The 25,166-nt window shown below is 36.5% G+C and overlaps 1 protein-coding gene across 9 annotated transcripts in view; it reads left to right on the top strand.

The window, feature by feature from the left end:
- Positions 1–25,166, top strand: part of SCAF8 (SR-related CTD associated factor 8) — a 155,891-nt gene that overhangs the window by 22,616 nt on the left and 108,109 nt on the right. For all 9 annotated transcript variants that reach the window (XR_008207734.1, XR_008207735.1, XR_008207732.1 and 6 more), the window contains 8 exons: positions 11,050–11,133; positions 12,957–13,001; positions 13,785–13,946; positions 14,408–14,564; positions 16,359–16,489; positions 19,165–19,341; positions 24,042–24,121; positions 24,514–24,631. Coding sequence is in view for 5 of the 9 variants with exons in the window: in XM_052686894.1 (XP_052542854.1) it covers positions 11,050–11,133; positions 12,957–13,001; positions 13,785–13,946; positions 14,408–14,564; positions 16,359–16,489; positions 19,165–19,341; positions 24,042–24,121; positions 24,514–24,631 (954 nt within the window). In the remaining 4 variants the exon portion in view is untranslated. The remainder of the gene's footprint in view (positions 1–11,049; positions 11,134–12,956; positions 13,002–13,784; positions 13,947–14,407; positions 14,565–16,358; positions 16,490–19,164; positions 19,342–24,041; positions 24,122–24,513; positions 24,632–25,166) is intronic.

The raw sequence follows: 25,166 nt of genomic DNA, 5'->3' as shown, positions 1-25,166 counted from the left end.
TTGGATTTTATTAATTTCTAATGCTATTGAAATGTGAAAAATTAATGTAATTTGTTAATATTTATTAGACTTACTGTGAAGTATTTATTTTATCTTCTGCACATCAAAATTGCAAACATTTACTACTGTATTTGATGTCTGGATAATGTTGTGCCCTGATGCCAGGACCAAATGCTTCAGAGAAAATAAAACTGTGTCCATAGAGGTATATGTAATTGATAACCCTGGTACCAATTCTGCTCGCGATCTCAGAGGCTTGTCTGAGTCCTCACGTGTCAGTATCATGATTTAGCAGAGGGTTGTTAGAGTTTGGGTTGTATGGTTAGGTTGCGGTTGAACTTGGTGATCTTTATGGTCTTTTCCAACCTGAGCAATTCTGTGTATCAAAAAGTCTGTTCCTTTAGTTGCTGTAATGATGATGTAATTTCTGAGGTACAGCTTTGAGTATTCCTTTGGATTGCATGAGATCAGAGATGTTCTTAGTTTTCAAGCCTTCTAGTGGCAAAATTTGTCTTGTATGAGTAAGTTATTGTTTAGTCAGTCTCTTCTGGCCTTTATAAGACATGACCAGAAGTATGAAAAAGAATATAATACTTATAAAGCTTTGTTTTAATGAAGTTAGCACATTGTTCTGATTTTTAGCCAGGATATCACTGTAGTAGGGAAGCAGTTGTCTGGCTGTCTTGCTTGTTGAATAAGGGTGGTGAAAGACTTTGGAATAAAATACTGGCTATTGTAGAAGTATGGTATGCCATTGCCTTCCATGGTGATGCAGTGAGTTGGAGATGCAGGCCACTAACCATTCACAGAAGGGTACAGTAGTTCATTTTCATGGTGCCCTATCTTCACTGGAGAAACTTTAGGCTGTAGTTATGTAGTAGACTGCCTTGTAAAACACAGGTTTTTTACAGATACTTACAATAAAAAAAAAATATAATTTTTTAGCACTTTTTGAATTACAGTTTTAATGATATTATTTGCATTGGTGAACAATCGGAATTTGAGATACTCTGATGATTTCCCGGGCTTTCAGTAATCCTTCTCTTAAAGACTACTTATCTTAAAGGAATTACAGTGAAACTATTGAGCAAAAATTCAGTGCTTTAACTACAGCATCAGCCTGATTTTTGCCTGTAATCCATTCCCAATAGATAACTTATGTAGCTTATTACATCTTTGAGCAAAATATGATTTTTACCCCTCTTCCCGTTCTGGAAGTAAGACTGCAATTTATATAAAATAACTTTGGGGAAAGAGATGATTAATGATGTGGTTAAGCCTTCTGTATGCTGGAATATTGCCCTTTACATGGATTCTTAGCTATGAGTTTTATTGCTTTTTGATACACAAAACATGAAATTATTACATCAGATGGGGAAAAATACAAAATTGTGAATGTAACTGGCTTTACTTGCCAGCCTCCTTTCCTGGGCATGACACTTAAATCCAGATTTTTGTGTGTGTAAGACTCTGTGTAACTGATGCATTTGGAACCTCTTAATTCTGAAGGAGATGCATGAGGAAATAATGCATTTTCTTTTGTCCGATAAATTCATTCAAAATCCTTTTGAGTACAGGCAATCTTGTCTTATTTTCAGATAATATCAATTGACTGTAATGAATGTGAGGGTGTTAGGAGAGAAACGCTTGTTTTAATGATCTGATAGTGAAGTTGACTTTCAAGGCTTTATTATTTAACTGGTATCGAACTCTGAAGAAATAACTGTTGAAGGTGGTGGAAAAATAAGCAGCAGAATTTGTTTGAAACTGCTTGAATGGATATGATACATGAGGAAGAGTTGGTGTGGTTTTTATGACCACCAACCAAGTAGTATGGCATAGTAAGAGAGACCTTTTCGGGGTCTGTCTTTCAGGCCAGCATGTGGACTGTGCAATACTTGGTCATACCATGTACTGGGATTTCTAGAAAGTAGTTGACAAGATCCTCCATGTCCAAAATTTTGAAAAGAAGTTGAATTATGTGGAGAAAGAGAATTCTTTCTACATCTTTAGATTGTATAGATAACTGCTACAAGAGGAAAAGTGGTAGAAAAACCTTTTGTAGAAATAAATGATTGTTCTTTTTCATGAGGGAACCTTAGGAGATTTTATGGCAGGAATCCATGTGTGGTTATAAATGCTGTGCAAAAGGAAGGATCTTAAGAGGTTATGAGTTACGAAGTTATTTGGGATAGTGATAATGAAGGGCTAGATTTGAAGAATTGCAAAATTACACTGCCATACTGATTTTTGGATGACAGACTGCAGTTTCATCTAGTTAAATGTAGAGTAATGGCTGGGGAGACAGTACAAAAAAGGCAACCCTTCCTTCATGTACTCAGTGATAGATCCTGAAATTACATCATTTGGCAATCGGTAAGATCTTGCAATCAAGGTGAAATGCCTCTTATGCTCAGAAATATTCCAGAATTTTTTAGGAAAAAAAAAATAGAGACTCATTGTAAATGCCATTATATCTTTGTTTTGTATCACATGTAGTCTAATTTCCAGCTCACAAAGCCATTCTGGCAGTACTGCGTGTACAGGGCAGAAGGGACAGTCAAAGGAGCAGAACAGGTCTGCACGAGAAATTAGTAAATATTTATACTCTTTTCAGGCTAGAACAGAGGTCACTGAAGGGTCATTAAATAGGAGTCTATAGTACTGATGACACAGAAGAGGCAGGCTACTATTTTTTCCAGTGCAGAACTTGCACAAATCCAATGTAATTAATGAACCCTGAGCTCAAAACAAGAAAAATTGTTTATTTGCACAAGTTTTGATTAAACTACCTGTCTTTGCTGTAAGGTATTGGGCATGATAAAGATTTACATGCATTAAAAAAATAATAAATGTATTGCTGTACATGGAGGAAGTTTGGAGATTGTATGACAACGTTCCCTTAGTAGTGGCTCAGGAATCGCTGAGCTGTGGTTGATGGTGGCTAAAATACTAGGAAAAAAAAGTATCAGAGACAGTATCAGTGAAGTGGCAACTGTGTATCTACATGCTATAAGCATCAACTGTTGGTTGCTGTTCCCACTCATGTTGTCTACACTAGCGATACATCAGCAAGTAACTTTTGCTGCTGTGCCTTCTTGAGGAAAGGGGTAGAAGGTTAAAAAAAAATAAAATCAAAATCCGCAAAAACAGAACAAAAGAGAATGTGAAAGGAAAAAAAGAGAGGGGAGTAGATTGTTAAGAATTGAAATTTAAACTAAAAAGAAAGAACTGCGTGGGGACAGAGAGAGCAAAGCAGCCCCAGTAACAGCTACCACTTGGAGGTGTCCAAGAAGATCTGGGTGCTCTTTGGTAGTGATGCTCAGACCAGAGGCACAATTAGACAAGGAGCTTGAAATGATTTCCAGGTCTCTGTTGACACACTTCCTGCTTTTCTTTGCCAAGTTAGCTGGGATTGGGTGAGGGCTGAAAGGAGCATCTGAAGGCTTGGAGAAAGAAGCTCTGGATGTAGAGGGTAAACAAAAAGGGCAGTTGCATGAGATTCCAGACAAAGTGGAAAAGGAACCTGGTATGCTGGGTGAAAGGATCTTCTTATGGAATGCGCATAAGTCAAGATCCTGTGGGAACATCTCTATGGCTTGAATCTTCCACTGAGCATTTTTCAGTCTATATTTCTGTTAAGCACGGAAGTTGGTTAACGGTACGCTCCACCACATTGATGTTTTTTTCACCCTCCTGGGGCATTTAAGTTGTACTACTTAATGTTTTGGTGTGACACAAGGCCAGCAGGGTGGAATAGCGAAGCACAGTTGGATAAATGATGGTTTTTGAGGCACGACTAAGAGATGAATTGGTTAGCTGTTACGTGGCCTGCTGAAGAGATTTAGGGAAGAACGGGTGATAGCTTTGGAGACGCAATGCAGGTTTGACCCATTGTTTGTATCTTACATTTCTGTACAGTTGAGTAAGGATAAGAGCTTATAAAATTGGGAAATCTGTTTTTCAAGTTGACACAGTAACAAAACAGGTTGAGAAGACAGTTTTATTATATATAATAAAATGAAAACAAGAATACACCCTTAAAACTGCCAGTTACTGTGATCAGCTTGAAGACTTTGTAATGTCTGTCTGATAAGCTGTTATGTGCTTACATGGCCGTTTGGCTGGCATCTGATTCTTGCCTTGTAAGATCATTACCCTGGGAATAGCTTTCATTGAGACAGATTAGGATTTGGTGATAAGTATATCTTTGCAGATTCATTTTGTCCCTTAAATGCCATTCAGATTCAGGCCATCCTTTTAAGGTCTTCCCTGTAATTTATATTCAGTATTTAATCAAACGTGAGTACTTCTTTCATGTGTTCATGGATTGTATTCCACCTTGTTATCAGAGTGGTGGTGGCAGGGCATGGCTATATGGAATTATCATACAACCAACAGTAAAACAGCTTCCCCTCACCCAAATTCATTGCAGATTGCCCTGATATTTATTTTAGTAATAAATGGGGTGGGAAGACCAATTTCAGTGGTGTTTTGTAGTTTTCAGTTCTGTTTGCACTATATTTGGAGTTGAGCAGTGTTTGTTCATCCAGAATACTTGAGACAGGCAATTAAGTATTTTGTCCATAGCTTTCTAAAAGAAAGTAGTGGTACATTACATTTCCATTGGCATTGCAAACAAACATGTTGAGTGCATTACTCTGAAAAATCACTGGCACTTTTTTTTAGAAACTTGAAAATATTCTTTTTATTTTTCTCCCAGAAGAAGCTATTCCCAAAAAGTCATTATGGGAAAACTGCATTTGATGTTCTTTATAACTGAATTCCTTAACATTAGTTGCTTGCGTTTGTTTTTGAAAAACTGAGCCAACAGTTTGGAAGTGATTTCTCTTTTACCAGCAGATCATGACTTGCCTCTGGTTATGTCGGGCTTAACTTTCCTGTTTATTCAAGTCAGTTGGACTTAACGAAGCAAAGAAGAAAATAATAACAAAAACAGCACTTTTCCCCAGAGATTCTGTTTGTGTTCTGGTGACTTTTCTCAGGAGAGCCTTCCCATGTTAGATTGAATCGTGGGTGAATACAGAGCTCTGTGTAGTAGTACTCTTCCGGGCAGATGGCAGAAGGCTGTTTTCTTCCCTTCAGATATTAAGATAGCTGAGAAATGAATGTTACTTTTGTTTGTGTTAGCATATTCTTTTTAGTTTCCACTGCAAAATCTGACTACTAAATGATACTAAAATGAATACTAAATACTAAGTATTTAGTATTTAGTATGATGAATACTTAATACTAAGAACAAATCGATTCAACATCATCAGGTGGTTTTAGAATAAGATTTTGAACAGTCAACTGTTGATAGACATGCTGTGTTCACAGGAGAATTTGTATTCTCTTAGAACAAATTATAGAAGAGACTATGAAGTGTAGTGCACACCACAACAGTGCTTCAAGTTATTGTACTTATATTTAGCATAAACAGATAATAATATGTATATATATATGCAAACATGTTTAAGTATGCAAGTCATTTCAGCTTTGAAGTTATGAATTTAAGTAGAGAAGGCAGGTTTTATGAGTGGACAGGTATCTGTAGAAATCTGTGACAGATATCTGTATTGATGCAGATAGGCATCAATTGCATAAGTAAACGCTTATCAATTTCTCTCTTTTTCAGCATTTGGTGTGTGTTGATGCTTATCCAAAAAATAGATAAATGACTAGTGGTGGAATTAAGTAGATTTTCTTCAGAATGTGCTGAGTCATGTGGGAGTTCATTTGCTAAGCATGTTTTTTGAAGTTTGCATTATAGTTTGTGTGTGCTCCCATGCTTTCTTCTTCCACGTTTGTATTCTTAATGTGAACAGCGTGTTTCAGAAACTCTGAAACTTCTTGGTTTCGTCTGCCACAGGAAGGGTGCAGTATTTCACTTTCGCTACCCATAAGTGAACTTAATTTCTATTGAAGAAAAAAATGCAGCTGCCTTATGTGATAAGGCTTAAACTTCATTTGAAGAAGTTATTTTAAGTTAAGAGTTGCATTGCGTACTTGCATACAGATTGCTGACTGTATCCTATATTTAAAAGAGTGGGTGTGTTTCATTGTAGTATCTGGGCAAACATATCAAGATATTCCTGAGTGAATCACATCCCTGTGAGGCATAGAAAAGCGCCCCTCTGAGGCAGGGAATGCTTGGAGGAAATAAAAGCCAGCAATCTCAAACCACTTTTACCAGCTTGGTTTTCACTCATTTCATTCTGATTTCATTTGGTGCACTCCTGCATTTAGTCTGCCCATCCATTCCAGGGTGACCTTCCCTACTACTCAGGGTTATATTGGCATCTGCTATTCCCTTAGAAATCCTGTTTGTGTGCTGAAGAGTTCTAGCCACCCTTGTTCTTCACCTAAAAGCATCTCCATATGTATTGTTAACCCTAATGACTTTCTTGAAGATTAGGAGGGAGGAAACTTCAGAAATACTAAGGACAAGAGTGCCCTATAGGTTAGTACAGTAAACTAAATAATGGTGTGGTTCTAAAAGCGTTTACTGCTTTTACTGCTGAAATTTTTCTGGTTGACTGTTGTACTGTTGCTCTTGCACCAGCACATCTCATTCCTGCATGACAGTAGTCAGCTTCAAAATCCACTACTTCCTGTGTGCTTGCTTTTAGTTTGCCTACCTCTTTGTATCTTTGTATCGCTAATGTTCCTTGGCAGCTTTTGATGGTCAGTCTTCATCTTTCCTATCCAGAACAGCACAGTCACCAGCACAGATTCTTGGGACTTCCACCGATTTATTCAAATTATTTGTTGGCTACTTTTAAGGAATAGCTGGTCAGGTTATTTGCCATGGCAGTGCCTGCTTAGGAGACCCCAGTTTCGTTGTACCCTTTTGTGAGAAGTGTGTAATGTCTTTTGGAATTCCAGGTGGGCTGTTGCTGTGATTTCTTGCAGTGCTTGTGGAGCCTTTCAAAAAACAACAGCCTGAAATGTGTTTTTTCTTTTCAACAGCTGCATGGAATTATGCGTGCTCAATAATTCTTTTCTTTGGAGAAATTTATATATTTTTCTGTTACAAATGTTGAACCTAGCTGATATATTGTTTCCTGAATGTCCCCTTGAGCCCTTTTCAGAAACTCCTGTTCTTTATCTTTGGTCTTTCAGTGCTGCAAGATTGAGGCTGTTTGAAGTGAGAATTCAGGAATGGCAGTTAGCAGCAAATTTTTGATTCTTGAGTTCTTCAGAATTTGATTCTCACAGTCCATTATTTTTCACTTTACAAACTTGTTCTTCCCCACTAGAAGGGGATTGTGGTATGGGAGATCTCCAGAGTTTTTCCTCAGTGCATAGGTCTAAAAAACAGATGAGGAGAGGCAGGTTATTGTTCTGCTGGGTTTTCTCTCCTATGGGTCTTCATGTTTGCACTGACTATCTTTTTTGGCCCCAGAGGAATCCAGTAACATGTCTTCTATTCCTTCTGTCATTTGAAAAAGGCTTATTGTTGTGCCCTTTCATTACTTAACCTTTCATTACTTAACTAGTTTTTCAAACTTAATTACTTTATCTTCTGTACTTACGTTACCAGCTAGAGGGTATGGCCGCTTTTCTTTATTTGGCATCCCACTTGGGGTAATCAGCATTATATCATTTTGTTTCAGATAATTTCCTTGACTTTACTATTTAGCTTTATTGTTTTTGTTTGTTTTTTCTTAGTTTGCTTAGAGGGCTTCTGCCAGCACCTTATAAAATGATGGCCAGGAAATAATTATAGCAAATTGTTTTGACTAAATGTTTGTACAAAAGGACATACAAAAAGAAATGAGCCAGAATTGAAACACAAGTTTTAAAAATAAAAGTATTTTTGTTTTCATGTTTTATAATTCTGAATAGATGGAATTATTTTACTTTAACTAGATTTTAAATATATTTGATTTCTTTGGCATGCCTACAGTCTTAAAAAATAATCCTGTAAGCTAGATAAAAAAAAATAATAATAATTTAATTGCTTGAGTGTTATCCAAGTTGTGCCTCTTTAAGGAGTTTAACACTAGAGTGAGTGGAGGGGAAATCCTGGTTGGCTGTTAATAAGCACAATGTGTGAATTTCCTGAGGATGGAGCTAAGAGCATGGGTGCTGTTGGTAGGTATTCAGGAAGGCATTTGTGCACGTTCAACTTTCTGTATTCAGAAACATGTGGGTTTTGGCCACTACTCAGTGAACATCTGTATGGGAACTGCTGATCACGGCCTGAACCTCTGATTGACCACTTTTATTACCTTCTAAGTAGGATTATCACGATGAAAAAATAATCAATGAAAAATGCTCACCAAGGTTGTAGGCTTGTAATAAACTGCACAAAGAGCAATCTCCAGGAAGAGATCTTTCCTCAGTGGCAGTCAGCTCTTAAATAGGCATAGGAGAGGTGGAACCATTAAAATTACATTTTAATGAATGTTACATTTCTTAATTTTATAAGTGGTTTATTTTTGTCAAAAGTGTTGCATTAAATGTTGCAAAATTGCAAATAGGTATTTCATACAGGGCCCTCATCGTCCCTTGCAGTGTTCCAGATGCTGCTGCTTCACAGTTCTTTTGTCATGCGCTGATGGGCCTAAATCACTGTCTTGCCAAGTGAATGTTATCTTCAGAATAAAATGTTTATTGGAAATTAAAGCTTCCTAAATCCTTATAAGGACAAACAAGTTAGAAGAATTATTTTGTCTTGGCTTCTTCCAAGTACTGAATTTAGGATCTGTATTTTCCTTTCAACAGCTGTGAAAGCCTGCAACAGATATATCCGTTGTCCAAAAAGCCTCTCTGTAGAGAATTATGTTCTTCATTTTGCTTTTTCTTTTGGTTCATTTATTCTTTTAATGACAGATAGTTTGAAATAGAAAACATAAAGGCAAATATGGCTTTCTACTACCTGGAGTAGAGTAATGGGATGCTATTATAGCATCCTGACTGCACACTGCTTCAGAATCAGTTGTGACTGTTCTGTGCTTCCCAGCACAGTGTTGTAGCTTTCTTGTTGCTTTGAACTGCCCCATCCACCTTTTTGTGGTGATTTCAAAGCTGGTGGAATGGTCAGGTGTGCTACCATCTCATGCACGTGAGTCAGCAGTTCTGCCTCCTTATTGCTGCTTCTGTCTGTGGTCAAGAAGTTCCTATATTTTCCTACTTCTTCATGCTCAGTTTTTGGGTTGGCAAGGTGGCTTCCTGAATTTCATCCTGATTTCAGTCTTGCATATGTCTAGATTACTCTTGTTAGCATTTTGGCTTTGAGTTTGCTGACTGGGAATGCAAACTGAAGCATACTTCATGAAAGTGAGCAAAATGTTTCTGACACTCCCCAGAAATAGTTTAGCTGTAGTGGCATGTATGAAGCCAAGCTGTTACACAGGACGAAAATGACCTGCAGTATCACCAATGTGTAACTGAAGCTTAAGTGAAAGTTGAACACTGAAGCATGAGTGTAAAACAGAGAAGAAACTGATTGTGGAGATTTTTGGATTCCTTTCCTGTTTTCTTCTTTTCCTCAGTACTGGTTAAGAGCATTCGTATGTTTGAATTTTGGAAGGTTATTGCTTTTTTTTTTGTCTTTTTTTTCTTTTTTCTTTTTGTAAGAAGGACAGAAATAATTGAGAACACAGTGAGAGGTAGTAATGTTTGTTTTAGAAGTGGATGTCTAAGTGTGAACTGATTTTTTAATTTCACAGTTTTAATTAAAATTCCTACAGGCTGAAAAGACTGATATTTAGGCGTGGGCAAAGCAATCTTTCTTCCAGTTCACCTTTTGACAAGTATGCAAGTTTTAGTTAAAACTATTTTTTAATAGGTAAGAATAGAAGTTCTCTTGGGAACTTGTCAATTTCAAAGCAGTGAATTATTATAAGCAGCTCAGAGAGCGTGACTTACATTTACGATTGTCTAATCCTTTCCACTGTGTGATCCTGTTTGCTCTTTCATGTTACCTTGCTAAATGTAAGCCATTCTGTATTAGGTTTTCTTAGCTAACTGTTTGCCTAAGATTTAATGAATTGTAGGAAGCTGAAGAATTAAATATTTTGCAACACTTGGAGTGTGTAGTAGGAGAAGTGAGTGGCCTTTTGACTTTATTTCAGATGTTAGCAATCTTACGGAATTAACTCAAATTTTTCTCATCTTTAAGAAGGAAATACAAATTTTCTGTGGATGGCCGTTCTCATTATCAGGGCTACATTTTCAAGTTAATGTGCTTCCAACAAAAAATACAGTGTAAGCTAAGTCGAGAACATTCTGAAGACTGGTTTGGCCTTTTGTATCTGGTCTTCTGGTGTAGGAAAGCAGCAAATACTGGGTAGTGTAGTGTCAGTTCACATCTCAGGTCAGGGGAGTAAGAATAAGGCTATTACTGCATCTTTGGGGAAAAAAATAATGTTGTGAAACAGCTTGTGTACCTTGTCTGTTTTGGTGCTTAGATATGAAGTTACAAAGCTTCAGAAAGAACTGAGAACTCAGATGGAATTTGCTTAAATGTTTTTAATAATTAGCATATTTGTTTATTTGAGTTAAAACGGTGAATGAAGTGTATAAATCTGCTGTGGTAAGTGGCAAAATGGCTACATGCTCATTCTCACTGGGCTGAAAATTTTTGTTTTAAGGAAAATAAAATAAGATTCAGTAGGCAAGCGATGATGCATGTAATAAGTATTTGGTTAAGTGTCTGTACATTTTCTTGAGGGTCATCAAGTGCACTATTACTTTTTTGCCCTAAAAAAGAAAACATGAGAGCTGTCACATTTGTATATTGCATATCTCCTTTGTAACTTCACCTATGGGTGTCTGCTGTATTTAGTGCTAATAACTAGGTGTGCATTGGCCATTGCAAGGAAGAACTTGCTGTCTTTTAAGCTTTTTGGTTGTTAGATTGTATTTCATTGGGCCTTTCTATTTCTTAAATGAGGATTTATTTTCTGATCTGATACATATGTAAAATTAGATGAATATCAAAAGTGGTATTTCTTTATGAAAAGATACTGTGTTTTTATACTTTTTAGAACTGCAGAATGTATTTCTGATCACTTCATTGTTGTTTTTTTTCTGCAGTTGTACTCACTGAATGATTATAAGCCACCCATTTCTAAAGCTAAAATGACACAGATCACCAAGGCAGCAATCAAGGCTATAAAGGTAAGGAACTGACTTGCTACTTCTAATTTCCTTTCCATTTCTTACCTCTCACAAAATACCTGAATAGCTTACAGAAAGTGCTGCTGCAATTTTTTTCCCTTTATCGTGTGCACAGTTGGCAAACTATGATCAAGTGTGATCATAAGGGTCCCCAGGACCCTAACTAAAGACTAATCTTGCCACAAAGTAGATTGCCAAGTAGCAGCAAAGCAACAGAAAACAGCACTGAAAAATAATGGAGGGAAGAGTGCACAGTACTAAGCATTGAAACAAATGCTTGGTGAAAGCTGGAGAGTTGAATAAAAAGCATAGAATAAAAGCAAGAAAAGCATGACGTGGTCTTTATGTCTGCATGCCTCTGCAGGGAAGGTAGATACATTTTCATCTGGTGACGTCTGCATTGGAGTTCTGCGTAACTCAGAGCAAATTGATGGTAGAGGAATGGAGTTTATTATGTTTATTAAATAAGAGAAGTCTACATAAATCAGAGTGCATGTGTTGCAGTGTTATGAGAATGCTAGAAATCCGTACTGAACCTTACCCAAACTAATAATAAATCATAGAATTGGTCAGGTTGGAAAAGAACTTAAAGATCATCAAGTCTAACTGTATCCTAACCATACTACTCTAACAACTCTGCTAAATGATACCAGAATCTTGGAAACCTTGAAATGGACAATGCTATATCTCTTTCAAGATTTTCATTATGTATTTTCACTCTTCAATAAACTGGGCCTCAAAGACATAAACCTGCTAAAGTTTTAAAAGTTGTATTTTCCAGTCTTTCCAGTTTTTCCAATGTTATCTTGTAGCTACCAGTTTGGTACCTGTACTTACAGCCTTGGGATATTTAATTCAATAGTGGTGTACCAAGAAATGAATGTAAGTTTAGTGAGTGGGAGTGATACCTAGTATTTGGTCTAGTATTAAATGGGCAGGTTTGTGGCCCTGCATGTGGCAGGGGGGTTGGAGATTCATGATTCTTGAGATCCCTTCCAACCCTGGCTGTTCTGTGATTCTTTGGTGTGTTTTATCACATAGAAATTGACACTTCTGTTGTTCTTAGAACTTAGACCATGTGCAGAGTGTATTGTATTCTAGAAATGCTAGAAAATGTTACTTTTCTGTTACCACAGCTTGCTACAGTCAAGGCAAAAGAGGATATAAAGTAACTACTGCATTTCCAGACTCCCTTTGAGATGGGTCTTTCAGTGCATCTTAGGGGATACTGGGAAGTATCGATCATGCTTCATGCTTTATGCTTATCATTTCAGTAACAAGGCTTAATTTTGTAGAGCATTTATTAAGATGATGTGGAGCTATTACAATTATATGTGAAATTTAAAAAAAACAAAAAAACAAAAAAATCCACAACCAATAACAGAAAAAAAATCCCCACAAAAGAAACCAACAGCACTAAAGAATAAGTACTCAGTAAATGTTTTAAAGGTTTTCCTATTTGTATATTGTGTATTTAGATTATCAAAGCTAACATTTGGAAAATAAAATAGAGAGAAATGCTATTAGTAATGTTGTGCTAACATCTGCAGGTAAGTGTGTTGAGATAACAGTATAATTCTCAAAGAGCAGTCACCTTCACTTACTAGATACAGACACTATTCTAAAAAAGATAAGTGCAATTAGCTTTTCCTGATGCTGTTAAATCTTCTGAGAAAGATAGCATATTTAGCTATGGATGTTGTATTGCTGGTTGATCAACTGAAGTTTCTGATTGTTGTTTTATTGTCAATGCTGCATGACTTGAGCAAGTATATGCATCACAGAATTTTCTCCACTATTGAAATACTATCTTTGTTTTCTAGTTCTACAAGCATGTTGTGCAGAGTGTTGAGAAATTCATTCAGAAGGTAAGTCAGTAACAGATATGTTATCACACAGAGGAGCTTTCAGTGTTGTAGAGATTATTCGCTACAGTTGGGTCTTAGGTATACTGTATGAATTTCTGTTTTTACCCCAGAATATGTATTTCAGTTTTCAGTTGCATTCAACTTCTGTTAGTAATCAGTAGATGATAACTGATCTGCTGAAAAACAAATACATTGTCCTCATTTTATATTTATGTAATATTTTGACTTCAATGACTGCAGATACTGTGTTGGAACTATTTCTGTGTGTGTTCATTTAATGTTAAAAGAAGCCTATGAATCTTCCAGCAAAATAAATGAAAGTAATCTAATGAGTGATGGTTGCTTTTGCTTTTCTACCAGGTTTTTGGCACAGTTTTTAAAATTAAAGATGACCACTTAACTTTTACTCTTTTCTAGTGTGAAATGTGGTATTTTTGTTTGTGCTTTATGCTGCTCTACATCTTTTAAAATAATGTGTCTTTAAAAAAGATTTTGTTGTTCATGTGCTGATTTTTACTAGCTAGACTCTAAAGAGGTTTTTTATTTTGTTAGTGGTAGCAAATGAAATTCAAGCTATATACATATTTGTGGAGTTTATGTAACTGTGACAAATTGAACAGTAAGGGCTGGCGGCTTCTGTTTGAGACAGTTTTATACTTTTCTAAAATCTAATAAATAGTGAACATTTTGAAAAATTTAGATGAAGCTGTTTCTGTTTAGTCTGCCAGTAATGATTTGTGTTATTTTTGATGTATGAATATCATAAATTACTGTTATTTGTAGTGCAAACCAGAATACAAGGTGCCTGGTCTGTACGTCATTGATTCGATTGTGAGGCAGTCCCGGCATCAGTTTGGGCAAGAGAAGGATGTATTTGCTCCAAGATTCAGCAATAACATCATCAGCACTTTTCAGAACTTGTATCGTTGTCCTGGGGATGACAAGGTAAAACATTTAGTATAACTTCTTCTAATCAAAGCAGTTTTAGTGTGTTTCCTTTAAAGAATAAAGATGTTGATCTCATATTTTGCTTACTAGAGTGGACCTTACTGAAGGCTTCTCCTTTACACATTTGTATGTTTTTCTTTAATTTTGGTTTTCTGAGCGCAGGGATGGGGGAAGATGTGTATAATTAAGTTAGTTAGTAATTCTAAATTAATTATTTTTTTACTGAAGGATGTATATCCTGTGTGTGTTATGTACAGCCTGTATATGTCAGGCCAGGTTCACGGGTTAGACATCTTTGATGTAACTATTCCTAGGGTTTGTAGTTTTGTAAATCCAAAGGCGCTTCAGTCTAAACAGATTGGAATTGCTGGTTAAAACTTCAGTAATTCACAATAACAAAAATGTAATCATGACACAGATCCTCTTTTTTTTTTTTTTTTTTTTTTTTATCATTTTAGAGTAAAATTGTCAGAGTGCTAAACTTATGGCAGAAAAATAACGTGTTCAAGAGTGAAATTATTCAGCCTCTTTTGGATATGGCAGCAGGAATTCCTCCACCAGTTGTGACCCCCGTCTTGCCCAGTACTACTGCTGCTATGAGCAACAATACACCAGGTAAACAAAACCAGATTAAAATTGAATAAATTACATTCTATCGAAACCCTTCTGTCAGCTTTGGTACCTCGGCTGTTAAAGTGCTGGAAGGAAGAGAGAGAGGAAAAAAAAAAACAAACCCAAAAAAACCTGCCTCACTGGTTCACTTTTGATAAATCCAATGAAATCCAGAAAGGAATGTACTGTAGCCAGCATTCAGATTAGGAAAATAGCAAAACCGAAACAAAGCTCATTATGTTTACTTTCCAACTGTGTATCTTAAGTAATTTCATATTGAGTAACAGTGCAGTAAGACCTACTTTTACACCTTAAAGGCAAAGAAGAAGATACTTGAAAGATACTTGACCGTTGAAGAGAGAACCCATCGGTATCTTTTTGCTATCTTTAGTACTGAACATGCTGATTAGATAATGTCAGATGGGGATCTTTTACTTTTGCTGGTCAACAGGCAATAATTTTGAACAGAAAACCCCACATTGATAAAACAAGCTGCATCTACTAACATACCTCCTCCTCCCCCTTGTTTGGAGTAAGAGCCAAGTGGGCAAAAAGCTGCTTATAGAGTACAGCTAAAGTTACCTAACACTGACATTTTTATATGCCTTGATCGTCTTACGTGAATAGATGCTAGGGAGCTGGCTTTTCAACATTTTTCATGTTGTGGAGAATTTTTCCTTGAAGATTGGGATGTATGGGAAATTTTATTTATAAAATTATTTTTGGCACATATGGAACTGATCTTATTACTCACTTTTTGCTGATCCTTTGCTGAAAATCAAGAAGGTAGATAATCTTATCTTTCAGTGGTGTCTACAAATATGCAGATGTTCCTATTCTGTGACATAATGCATCTTCTACCTCAGTGTTTTGTATTTTCATTAGTTTGATTACTTTAAAATGTTGAAATCACAACTTTGCTGTAATGCTTTTTTTTTTTTTTAATTTTGATGCAAATTTCCTGTTTAAGTGATAATCAGTTATGCTGTTGATAATCTGTTATGTTAATACGAAAATATCATGTTTTCACTTGATATTCATCAGCATATCTCTATTTTTGAGCTAAAAGCTCAAAGGGTATTTACAGGGATGAAGAGAGATTCTGGATTATGGAAAGAAAGCAACAATTAGATGATCACAAAGTTCCTCTCAAAGAAATATTAGGAGGAAAACAAACAAAAAAAAAGACAGATTAAATGGGCAATCTTAAAGAATCTAATTGCTGCAGGCTGGAATTTTAGTAGAAACCTCAAGGTTCCTTCTGAGTGTAAAGTGTAAGCCCAGTAAATTTTTTATTAATTGATATTTCTGAATGGATTACTATTACCATTTAAAAGATATTGCTTCCACTGGGTGGTTTAGATTACTGTGTGAAACTGAATTGGGTTGCTTGACCTTCTTGTATTTTACATTTATCGGTGTTATTGTTAGTGGTTCCCTTAGGTCAATAATGGAAAGAGCTGTGAACTACACTTACACAGCAAAGCTGCTACTTGAAAAATGCTGATGTGAATCTGTTTTATTTCTTTGTGTTCTGTATGTGTGTCAGAAAAATAGTTTTGCTCATGTTAATGGAGTGTTTCCTAGTTCTCAGTAACTGGTTTTAGTGTCCTGGGAAGGTTAGAGTTGCTTTATAATGTGATTTCTTGCAGTCCAGAAGTCATTGCTCTAGAAAATAAACAAGAATATTCATGTTTGATTTATCATTTCTTTTACAACAGTTTCCCCTCTCCCCCAGCACTGTTTCTAAGTCTGTATGTTAAAATATTGTGACATATTGGATTTTCTTTCTTTTAGGAACACCTGTGACTCCAGTTACTCCAGCCAATGTGGTGCAAAGTTTACCTGATCCTTGGGTATCTCAGATTGCTAATACAGATACGCTTGCTGCTGTTGCCCAGATTTTACAGAGTCCCCAAGGCCAACAGGTGAATATTCTGTAGGCATTTACACTGTACAGTCTTTAATACTCTATGTCTTTGAGGTGTTGTTGAAGGAATGCAGTTTTCATGGAAATCTCATGTCCAATTTTTTGTCCAGTATTCATATTAACTATCCAATGAGGTTATTCATCACAAGTAAGTTTGGTAAACCAAAATTTCCTGTTACCTTATATAACCAGCATTCTTTGTTCCTTAAAAATATCCCAGAATGTGATTTCAGATAAGGTGGCCTATAATACGTATAATTTCTTTTATATTTAATATTGCAAATGACTAAATCCAAAGCAGCATTAAGTTTTCATGAATGCAGGTATGAAATAGAATGCCAGTTTAAGCATATTTCTCTGCTGGATGCTCTGAAGATGCTAAACATTGCACAGAATTATATGGTGGAAATGTTCTCATTCTGAAAGTGCATTCTTTATATTTCAGACAGCTAAACACGTTTTTATTTTTGCAGCATTCAAAAAAATCTTTGAGAAGTGACTGGGTTTGTGCTCAGTTTCTAACTGCTCAACTCATTGATGTGGCTTGAAGCACGACATGTGATGAACTGCTTGTCCTTGTAGCCCAAAGCTGAGCGCAGGCAGGCAGCTTTCTGTAAAAATGTTTCCATCCTCTGTCCATCTCTTCTTCATGTTCTCTGAGTCACTCCACTCATTCCCCAAAGCTCCAAAATCCTTGATTTCATTCCAAGAGAGTGTTTTGTGGGCGAGAACACATGTAGGTAAAATAAGAGTCTAAATATAGCAGAGAACAGAGTAACAAAGGTGTGAACGGCAAGAATATGCAGCTAGAATGGTGACCGCTCAGGATTTTCCCACTCAAGAGCTTCCATCTTTGCTTCTTCAGTTTGATTCCTTCCTACTCAGAGCAGTGTACAGGGTGGATGTGTTGTATTTGCTCATCTTTTGTGGAACAACCAAGAAGGAGGTGGGAAGCTTTTCAGCTTTGTCTATTGCTGTAGTTAGTGAAACTCTTAGTAAAGTAAAACAGTAACTGAAGCATTTCCAGAGGATTCTGTACTTAAGGAACAGGAAGTTACTTCATGTTATTAGAAGGTAGCCTCAAAACAATCTTGAAAAAAGATTGAGCATTTCTGATGCATTATGGTGAAGATGGTATAATGAACTTACAGAGTTTCTTGTCAACCCTACTAAAAAGAGAGCAATTGAAGTCTTAATATCTTAGTGTTGAACCTTATCAGCAGGTGTAACAAGAACTTAAAGATAATTGGGCATTTATGTCAGCAGAGTTTGAACTGCCTGGATTTGCTCAACCCTTTTCCAGGGATAACCAAAGATTAGTCTGTAAGGGTCTGCCGTGTGGAAGGTCAAAAGACTGTTTTTCTAATTTTGAGGTACTTCAGGAGGTCTTCTTTCCTTAAAGATTGTACCTTTTCTTTTTTCATTAAGATATATTGGTACAGTTTAATGGGTGTGTCTCTGTTCAACAGATGAACAGATCTGCACATGATAAAGTTAGCCTTTCATTTCCTTCACGGAACAACTGCTTTAAAAAAAATATTATAGTAAGTTGGGACAGGGAAAACATGACACACTGTAGATAATTGGATATTCTTTTTGGTATGTTAGTTCTAAAAAGCCTTTATGAGAGATACATTATTTTACTTTGTTTTCCTTCTCTAGATTTGAAGGAGACAACTCATAGGGTATCCTAATAAACCCTGATAAAATCTTTGGGTCCACTCTGGAACATTCACTACAGTTCCAAGTATTCCTCCTCTGATGATCTGCAGTGTTGTTTCCAGTATAATCCAGTCCTCTTTTGGATTGCAGAACGTGGTTCTTTAAAAGCCAACAAACAAAAAATAACATATACTTTTAGCCATGGGTTTTTTGTTGTGTTTTTTTGTTTTGTTTTGTTTTTAAATGAGAAACGCAGATTCAGCGCTTGGTTGTACAGTTCTTTGCCATACTGGATGGAGGAGTTTGGAGTTATTACTGGGCAGTTGTTGTCCCGGAACTGCAGCTTGTGGTTCCACAGTGCATTAACTGCTATAGGAGCATTTTATCTAAAGATAGAGCTATACATAATGCCAATGTAGAAAGTTAAGTTTTATTGTTAATTCTTGATTAATTTGCTTCTCATGATTTGGTTCACATAGCATGGCAGTTGCATTCTTTAAGTGCAGCCCTGAGTTTCGGCATGAGATTTTCCTCATGACTTACAGAAAGATACAAGCAGAAATTCTTAATGAAGGCTTAAAGTGCATCTAGCAACAGTGCAGTTATTTGCTCTACACAAGTGGTATTACAGGATACGAATTTTCCTAATATAGATGGGTCCTCAGGAAGCTGGAGTGGGCTAACAGATTTTTTTCAGGTCAGAAGGAATCAAACTGGAGAAGCAGAAGAGAGGGAAACGTAGAAAACAGGAAATCCTGAGTGGTGACTGGTCATCATGCAACCTCTCAGAGCAAGTTAGGAGGAAGAAGCATCTGCATGTCTTATCAGCCACTGAAAACAAATTGGCCTGTAAGTGGGAACATAATTTGCCATAAATGAAAACGGATTAAAATAAATTAATAGTCATAGGTTAGACAATACTACATTCATGAGGTTTTTTCCTAGTTGGAAGAGGAAAAGGCTGTTTTTAAAAATACATGTTGTTTAATGTAGTTGTCTTTTCTCTTTTAGCTTCAGCAGTTGATACAGACGCTGCAGATACAGCAGCAGAAACCGCAGCCTTCACTACTTCAAGCCCTGGATGCTGGTCTTGTCGTTCAGTTACAGGCCCTAACTGCACAACTTACAGCTGCAGCTGCTGCTGCCAATACACTTAATCCGTTGGAACAGAGTGTCTCTTTTAATAAGGTAGAAGTAGAATAATGGAAACTTTTATTGTTAAATACATCTAAGTAAGAAAGTCATCTGTTGGATTTCACTGTATGGCTGTAGAGGTATTAAAAATACATAAATATGAGATAGTGCTCTATCTTGAAAATTAAAAAAATGTCTGGGGAGAGTAGTATAAATTCAAATACGTAGCTTGAATGAGTTTAAAGCTAAATGGCATTTATATGAACATGAATTTGAATTTAAGAAGTTAAGACATTGTTCTGTGTTTTTCTTAACTCTTTGAAGCACAGTGGTGAGGAGAATTTGACCATGTTTTGTGTTCTTCCCTACCTGAATTTATTATCTAATGCATGAAATGATTTCCTACAGAGCAGTGAAAGAGAAACATATAAAAATTTATATACCTAGTTTTCCAAGAAGAGTAAAAGGAGATTGTATTTGTTATTTTCTTACATTATGAAGGACAAAAAACCTTCTCACCCACAAAGTGAGGTGAGTTAAGGAATAATAATTTTAGTTAAAGCTAGTCATGGGACATTTTTTAAAGGATATCAAAATGTAGAAACAAACAAAACCTTGAAGTGAAAAAAGTTGTGTGTGCTGCTATTTACGTGTCTCTTAAATATACTTAGATTAAAAAAAAAGAAGATAAAAAATGAATAGGGTTGAATGCCAGGGATCAATAACCATGCTGGCAATTGCTATAGGTAGTAGTAGTAGTTAACATTGCATCATAGTAGTATGTCAGTATGTCAGAATTTAACAAAAACAAAGCCAAAAACTTCTCACAAATTAAAAAAAATACTAGGTGAAAATATTGTTAGAGATACCTTTCTGATATTTTTGTTTGTTTTGACACTTGGACAATGAACAGCAATGCTAGATTGTTTACAGCTTTGGAGTATAAGTCATATAGTTGCTTAATCTCTGGGGCTCTAGTCTTCATAAGAAAGTAAGTTATTAACAAATATAACAATGAGAATTACAAATCAACCTTGTAACATGAAATAGAACTTCAGTAAGTGAAAATTGTGTGTTGATAATTCTGTATTTAAAAAAAAAAAAAAAGAACCAGTTAATATACATACATTGACTTCTCAAAAAACCTACTTTAACAAAATCCTTCATAAAGAGACTGGAAAGAGGGTAAATAAGTTGATCAATTAAAATATGTCATGGGAGATACAAAATGTATAGTAAGTTATCTAGAGCAAGGAGACAGAAAAATCTATTGTCTCAGATTTGTCTTACAAAGACAGAAGGACTTTAAGAAATCTGATGTGTATCAGGCAGCAGATGGTCAAAGTTGATCATTCCTACGTAGCATCACAGAATTAGACAACGGTTAAGATCCAAAGGGATTTCTGGAGGTCTTTTAGTCCTGCTCAAGCAGGGGATCACAGTGTCCAGGACCACATCCAGAGATTTTGAAGATCTCCAAAGAGGCAACTGCACAGCCTCTTGGGGCAACTTGTACCAGTTGCTCTGTCGCCTACAGTGTATAGAACTGCTTCCTGATGTTTAGACAGAACCTTCTGTAAGCCAGTTTGTGACCAATTGTCTCTTGTTTGCCTACTGGGCATCCACCTACATTTGGAAAGAATGAACTGAAGAAGTGGTGCACCTTTTTGGTTTTCAGAATAGTTGAAAGCTACTTTATATAACATAATCAGAATTTCTCTTCAGCGCTCAGCAAGAGTTGTACCTTCTAGTAGTTTGTTTGTTGTGTTTTTTTTTTTATTTAAAAAAAAAGAGATTAGAGGAGGTCCCTAACAACTGGAAAAGTTGCATCCTTCGAAGCAGGCTAGAAGATCACCCAAGAAAACTACAAACCGGTTAGCCTCGCTTAGCTCTGTGGAGCTAGTACTTCTGGAAGGCAGTTTTGGGTGTGCAAAAGACAAATTGATTGGAAACAGCCAGCATGGATTTACCAAGGGCTAATCACACCTGACTGACCTGGTTTCCTCTGATGATGGATAGACTGCTTTTGAGGATGAGAGGAGAATAGTGGATACAATTACTCTGACTTTAACACAGAATTTGATATCCCCTTGCACAATGTTTTGTGTCCAACTGAATACATTATAATCTCTTCAGGTGGACATCCAGATAGGTAAAACAATTATTTGCATAACTGGGTTCAAGTAGCAACTAATTGGCTATACTTTACCTGTGGGTCAGTAGCAAGTGTCTTGTTAGCTATAAGCCTGCAGGAATTTACTCTCAGGGATCTTGTCCTACATAGCAACTCTTGTAATGAACCTGAGGTATATGAATAAAGGATTAATGGCAATGGTCGACTCACCTGTATTCGGCAGTCTCTAGACACGCATCTGGAGTGTCGCATCCAGTTTTGGCCCCCCACCTGCACAAGAAAGACACTAGCAAGCTGAATTTAGAGGGGGACCATCACATTGGGCAAGTGCTCCACCATAACCTCTGAGGTTAGTTCTGAGTAAGGCTGAGTCAGTCTGGAACAAAGCTTCAGGGGAGAACAAACACCAGCCCATCAACACTACAGGAAACTGAGCAAGAAGAGAACTGGCTGACTGGCAGATTTCAGAGGATTGCGATCATTGGTGCAGTCTAGTTGGAGGTCTGCAACTAGCAGCGTTCCCCAGGGATCAGTATTGGATCTGATCATGTTCAATATCTTCATCAGTGACCTGGATGGTGGGATAGAGTCCACCCTCAGCAAGTTTGCTGATGACACAAGGCTGTGAGGAATGGCTGATGTACCAGGAGGCTGTGTGGCCATTCAACAAGACCTGGACAGACTGGAGAGTTGGGCAGAGAGGAACCTGATGAGATTCAAGAAGGGCAAGTATAGAGTCTTGCACCAGGGGAGGAGTAAACACATGCATCAGTACAGGTTGGGACTGATCTGCTGGAGAGGAGCTCTGCAGAAAGGAACCTGGGTATCCTGGTGGACAACAGGTTGGCCATGAGCCATCGGTGTGCCCTTGTGGCCAAGAAGGCCAGTGGTATCCCGGAGTGCATTGAAAAGGGTGTGACCATCAGGTCGAGGGAGGTGATCCTCCCTGTCTGCTGCTTCAGAAGAATTTTATTTCCCTTGCAATAAAAAGCTTTTTTTCATATCTTTTACAGTTCCCATTGCTTTTTCTGAATGTATTCTTAAGTAATTAGATTAATAGGTGTGGCATTCATAGAAGTTCTGGTTTTATACATGTTTATGTGTAGTGGATTGATGTTAGGTATCCTAATATTTAGTATACTTAAATGTTTGTTAGCTTTGGAAAGACAATTCTCCTCCAACTTAAAAATGTTTAAATTCAAAAATTTCCCTTTAATATCTACTATTTTATATTTACTAAAGGCAAATTTAATCAGAAATCATGCTACACGTTTGCCTCTATTGGCTGGAATTTCTTTGATTTTTGGCTTATGACAGTATGAAATTTTTTTGTATCATCAGTTGTTGAATTCATTGTCTGTGATTATTCCTATTTAAATTGTACTTGGTTTTTTATTTTCCTTTCTACTTTGTAGTGGTGGAAGATATATGATAATTAATTATATTTTAAAGAGGAAATTGGGTGCTTTCTAAAAATGCATATTTTGTTCAGAGATGCAGTATTTTGCATGTTTTCAGTGAATATATCCTAACAAAGTAAAGCAATTTGAAGATAAAACAAGAAGCTTTCTTTAAATGGGTGGGATACGTATGGTCCACGTTACTCAGGATTTTCACATCTCACCCATAAGCTCTCTCAATTTCTTAACTGCAAGAGCAGTCAAACACTGGAACCACCTTCCTAGGGAGATGACTGTTGCTCCACTCCTGTCAATGTTCAAGTGGTGTTTGGACAATGCCCTCACCTGTTTTCTCTTAGAGACAATCCCACTTTCATTTGTACTAGATTATTTCACTGGGAAAATAGTTCTAAAAATTCTTGGTTGGTCGGAGTCTCTTAATCATCTTGTGCTTTATTCTTCATGGTCTCCAGTAACTGGAAAGAAGTAAAGCATCGTGAAACAGAAGGGCTACTAAATCATGACAGTGGTTCAGACTTTTTTTACCTTGTTACTTCCAAATGCCTCACCTGTGTTCCATACTCCAGTCTTTTCTTCTGAGAGAACAATATTTGAGAAGTTAGGATATCTTGAAGTACAGTAATAACTGCTTTTTGGAAGACTTCCAAGGTGAAAGGTTGTATGGACATGAATTCGATAGCACTGCTCTCTCGATGTATAGTTAAAGAAAAAACTCGGTCTGAGTAAGAAGTAACATTTGTTGCAATTTTTCATACTCCTTCTTTAGTCTTGTCTTAAGAAAACAAAAAGCTACTGAACCCTAACCCTAATACTGTGATTTTCTGTGAGGTAATCAAGCTGTAGATCTTCTCATGATATGAGCACAGTAGTTCATTGATTGCCAAAGGATTGAATAAAGGTACCATCGCATAAAATTAATCTCTTTGTAAGCCTTTTTCCAAATAAGCTGTTATTTACTATGGAAAGCACGTGTAGTTCTGCTTGCAACAGCAGGCAGAGCTCAAGAAAGCCACAGCTGAGACTTGGGGTTTGATGCATTGAGAAGTTTGGTAGTGATACTAGTATGGCATTCAGTTTGCCAAACTAATTTTTTTTTAATTGAGAAATAAAAACATTTTTCTTTTGAAAACTAAATGTACATAAAACATATATTTTATGAGGAGTGCTCACTCAGTAAGGCTTACTTTGCTTTCTCCTAGAAGCTGATGGACAGATTTGACTTTGGGGAAGAATCTGAACAAAATGAAGAGTCTAAGAAGGAAACTCCCACTTCCCAACTGTAAGATCAACTATGTTTCTAAGGGAAAATGCTAAAATTTGGCTGGCACTAATTGAACTTGAGGATTAAATAGAAAGGAAGATGTTTGTTTGAGAGCATAAGTAAACCAAAACAACGTAAAGAAAAAAGACGTTTTACTAAGTGAAGTGTATACATTTTTAAACGTTTTGTATGTGTGCCAGTTTTTCTGACTTTATCTTGAAGTTAACACATTCTTTGCTTTGTTAGTTATATAAATGTCAGTGGTGCAGTAATGATGATAACAAACGATGTTACATTGTCTGCATCGTTATTATTCTATATCTCCAATTAAACTTAAAACTCAAGAGTGAAAGTCTCTTTATCAACCACTTGGAGAAAATATGCTTATTTAAAAAATTCTTTCTTTTTAGGCCATTAGTACCAGAATCTGTGAACAACTCACTTTTTCACCAACTAGCTGAACAATTGCAGCAACAAAATTTAGAACATCTCAGACAACAACTTCTGGAGCAACAGCAGCCTCAAAAGGTAAGAACTCCATCTTGTGGTTGTCATTTAGTAGAAACTTGCAGAGTAAATAAAATAAGCATAGAGAATGCATCAAGCAGAAAAATAAATAGAATCGAATGTTGGATATACATTTTGCTTCTTTTAGGAAGGAGTACCCCTCAGCTGAGTTACAGACTGACTGTTCTTTGACTGTTCAGCTTGTTTTACTGGAAAAATAAAGTTGGTTTTTTTCTTTTTCTGCTGTTGTGAAGGAGGAAATGAGCCCTGAAGTCAGTATGCTACTGACTGTGCAGAGAGAGCAGTGCACAATCTGCTGCTACAGAACTACAAAAGGACAGAATACTAGACTGCACTGTAACTTAAATTTTCCCCTTCCAAGCTTTAAATCTTGACAGTAAACGTATTATTCTACTAAAGAATCTGAACTAAAGAATAACGTCCACTGTTTCCTGTGAAGTTCTTAGTTAAGAATAGATGCTTGAGACATTGCAAGGTTGCTTCTTAACTGTGTAAATTGGGTCTTCTCTACAATAAAGTAAATTATCTTGTTCTT

This window comes from Tympanuchus pallidicinctus, unplaced genomic scaffold (assembly GCF_026119805.1).
Source record: "Tympanuchus pallidicinctus isolate F22 unplaced genomic scaffold, pur_lepc_1.0 scaffold1, whole genome shotgun sequence".
Taxonomy (NCBI): Eukaryota; Metazoa; Chordata; class Aves; order Galliformes; family Phasianidae; genus Tympanuchus; species Tympanuchus pallidicinctus.
The sequence above is the reverse complement of the archived record's forward strand: the minus strand, read 5'-3'. Positions and strand labels throughout refer to the sequence as shown.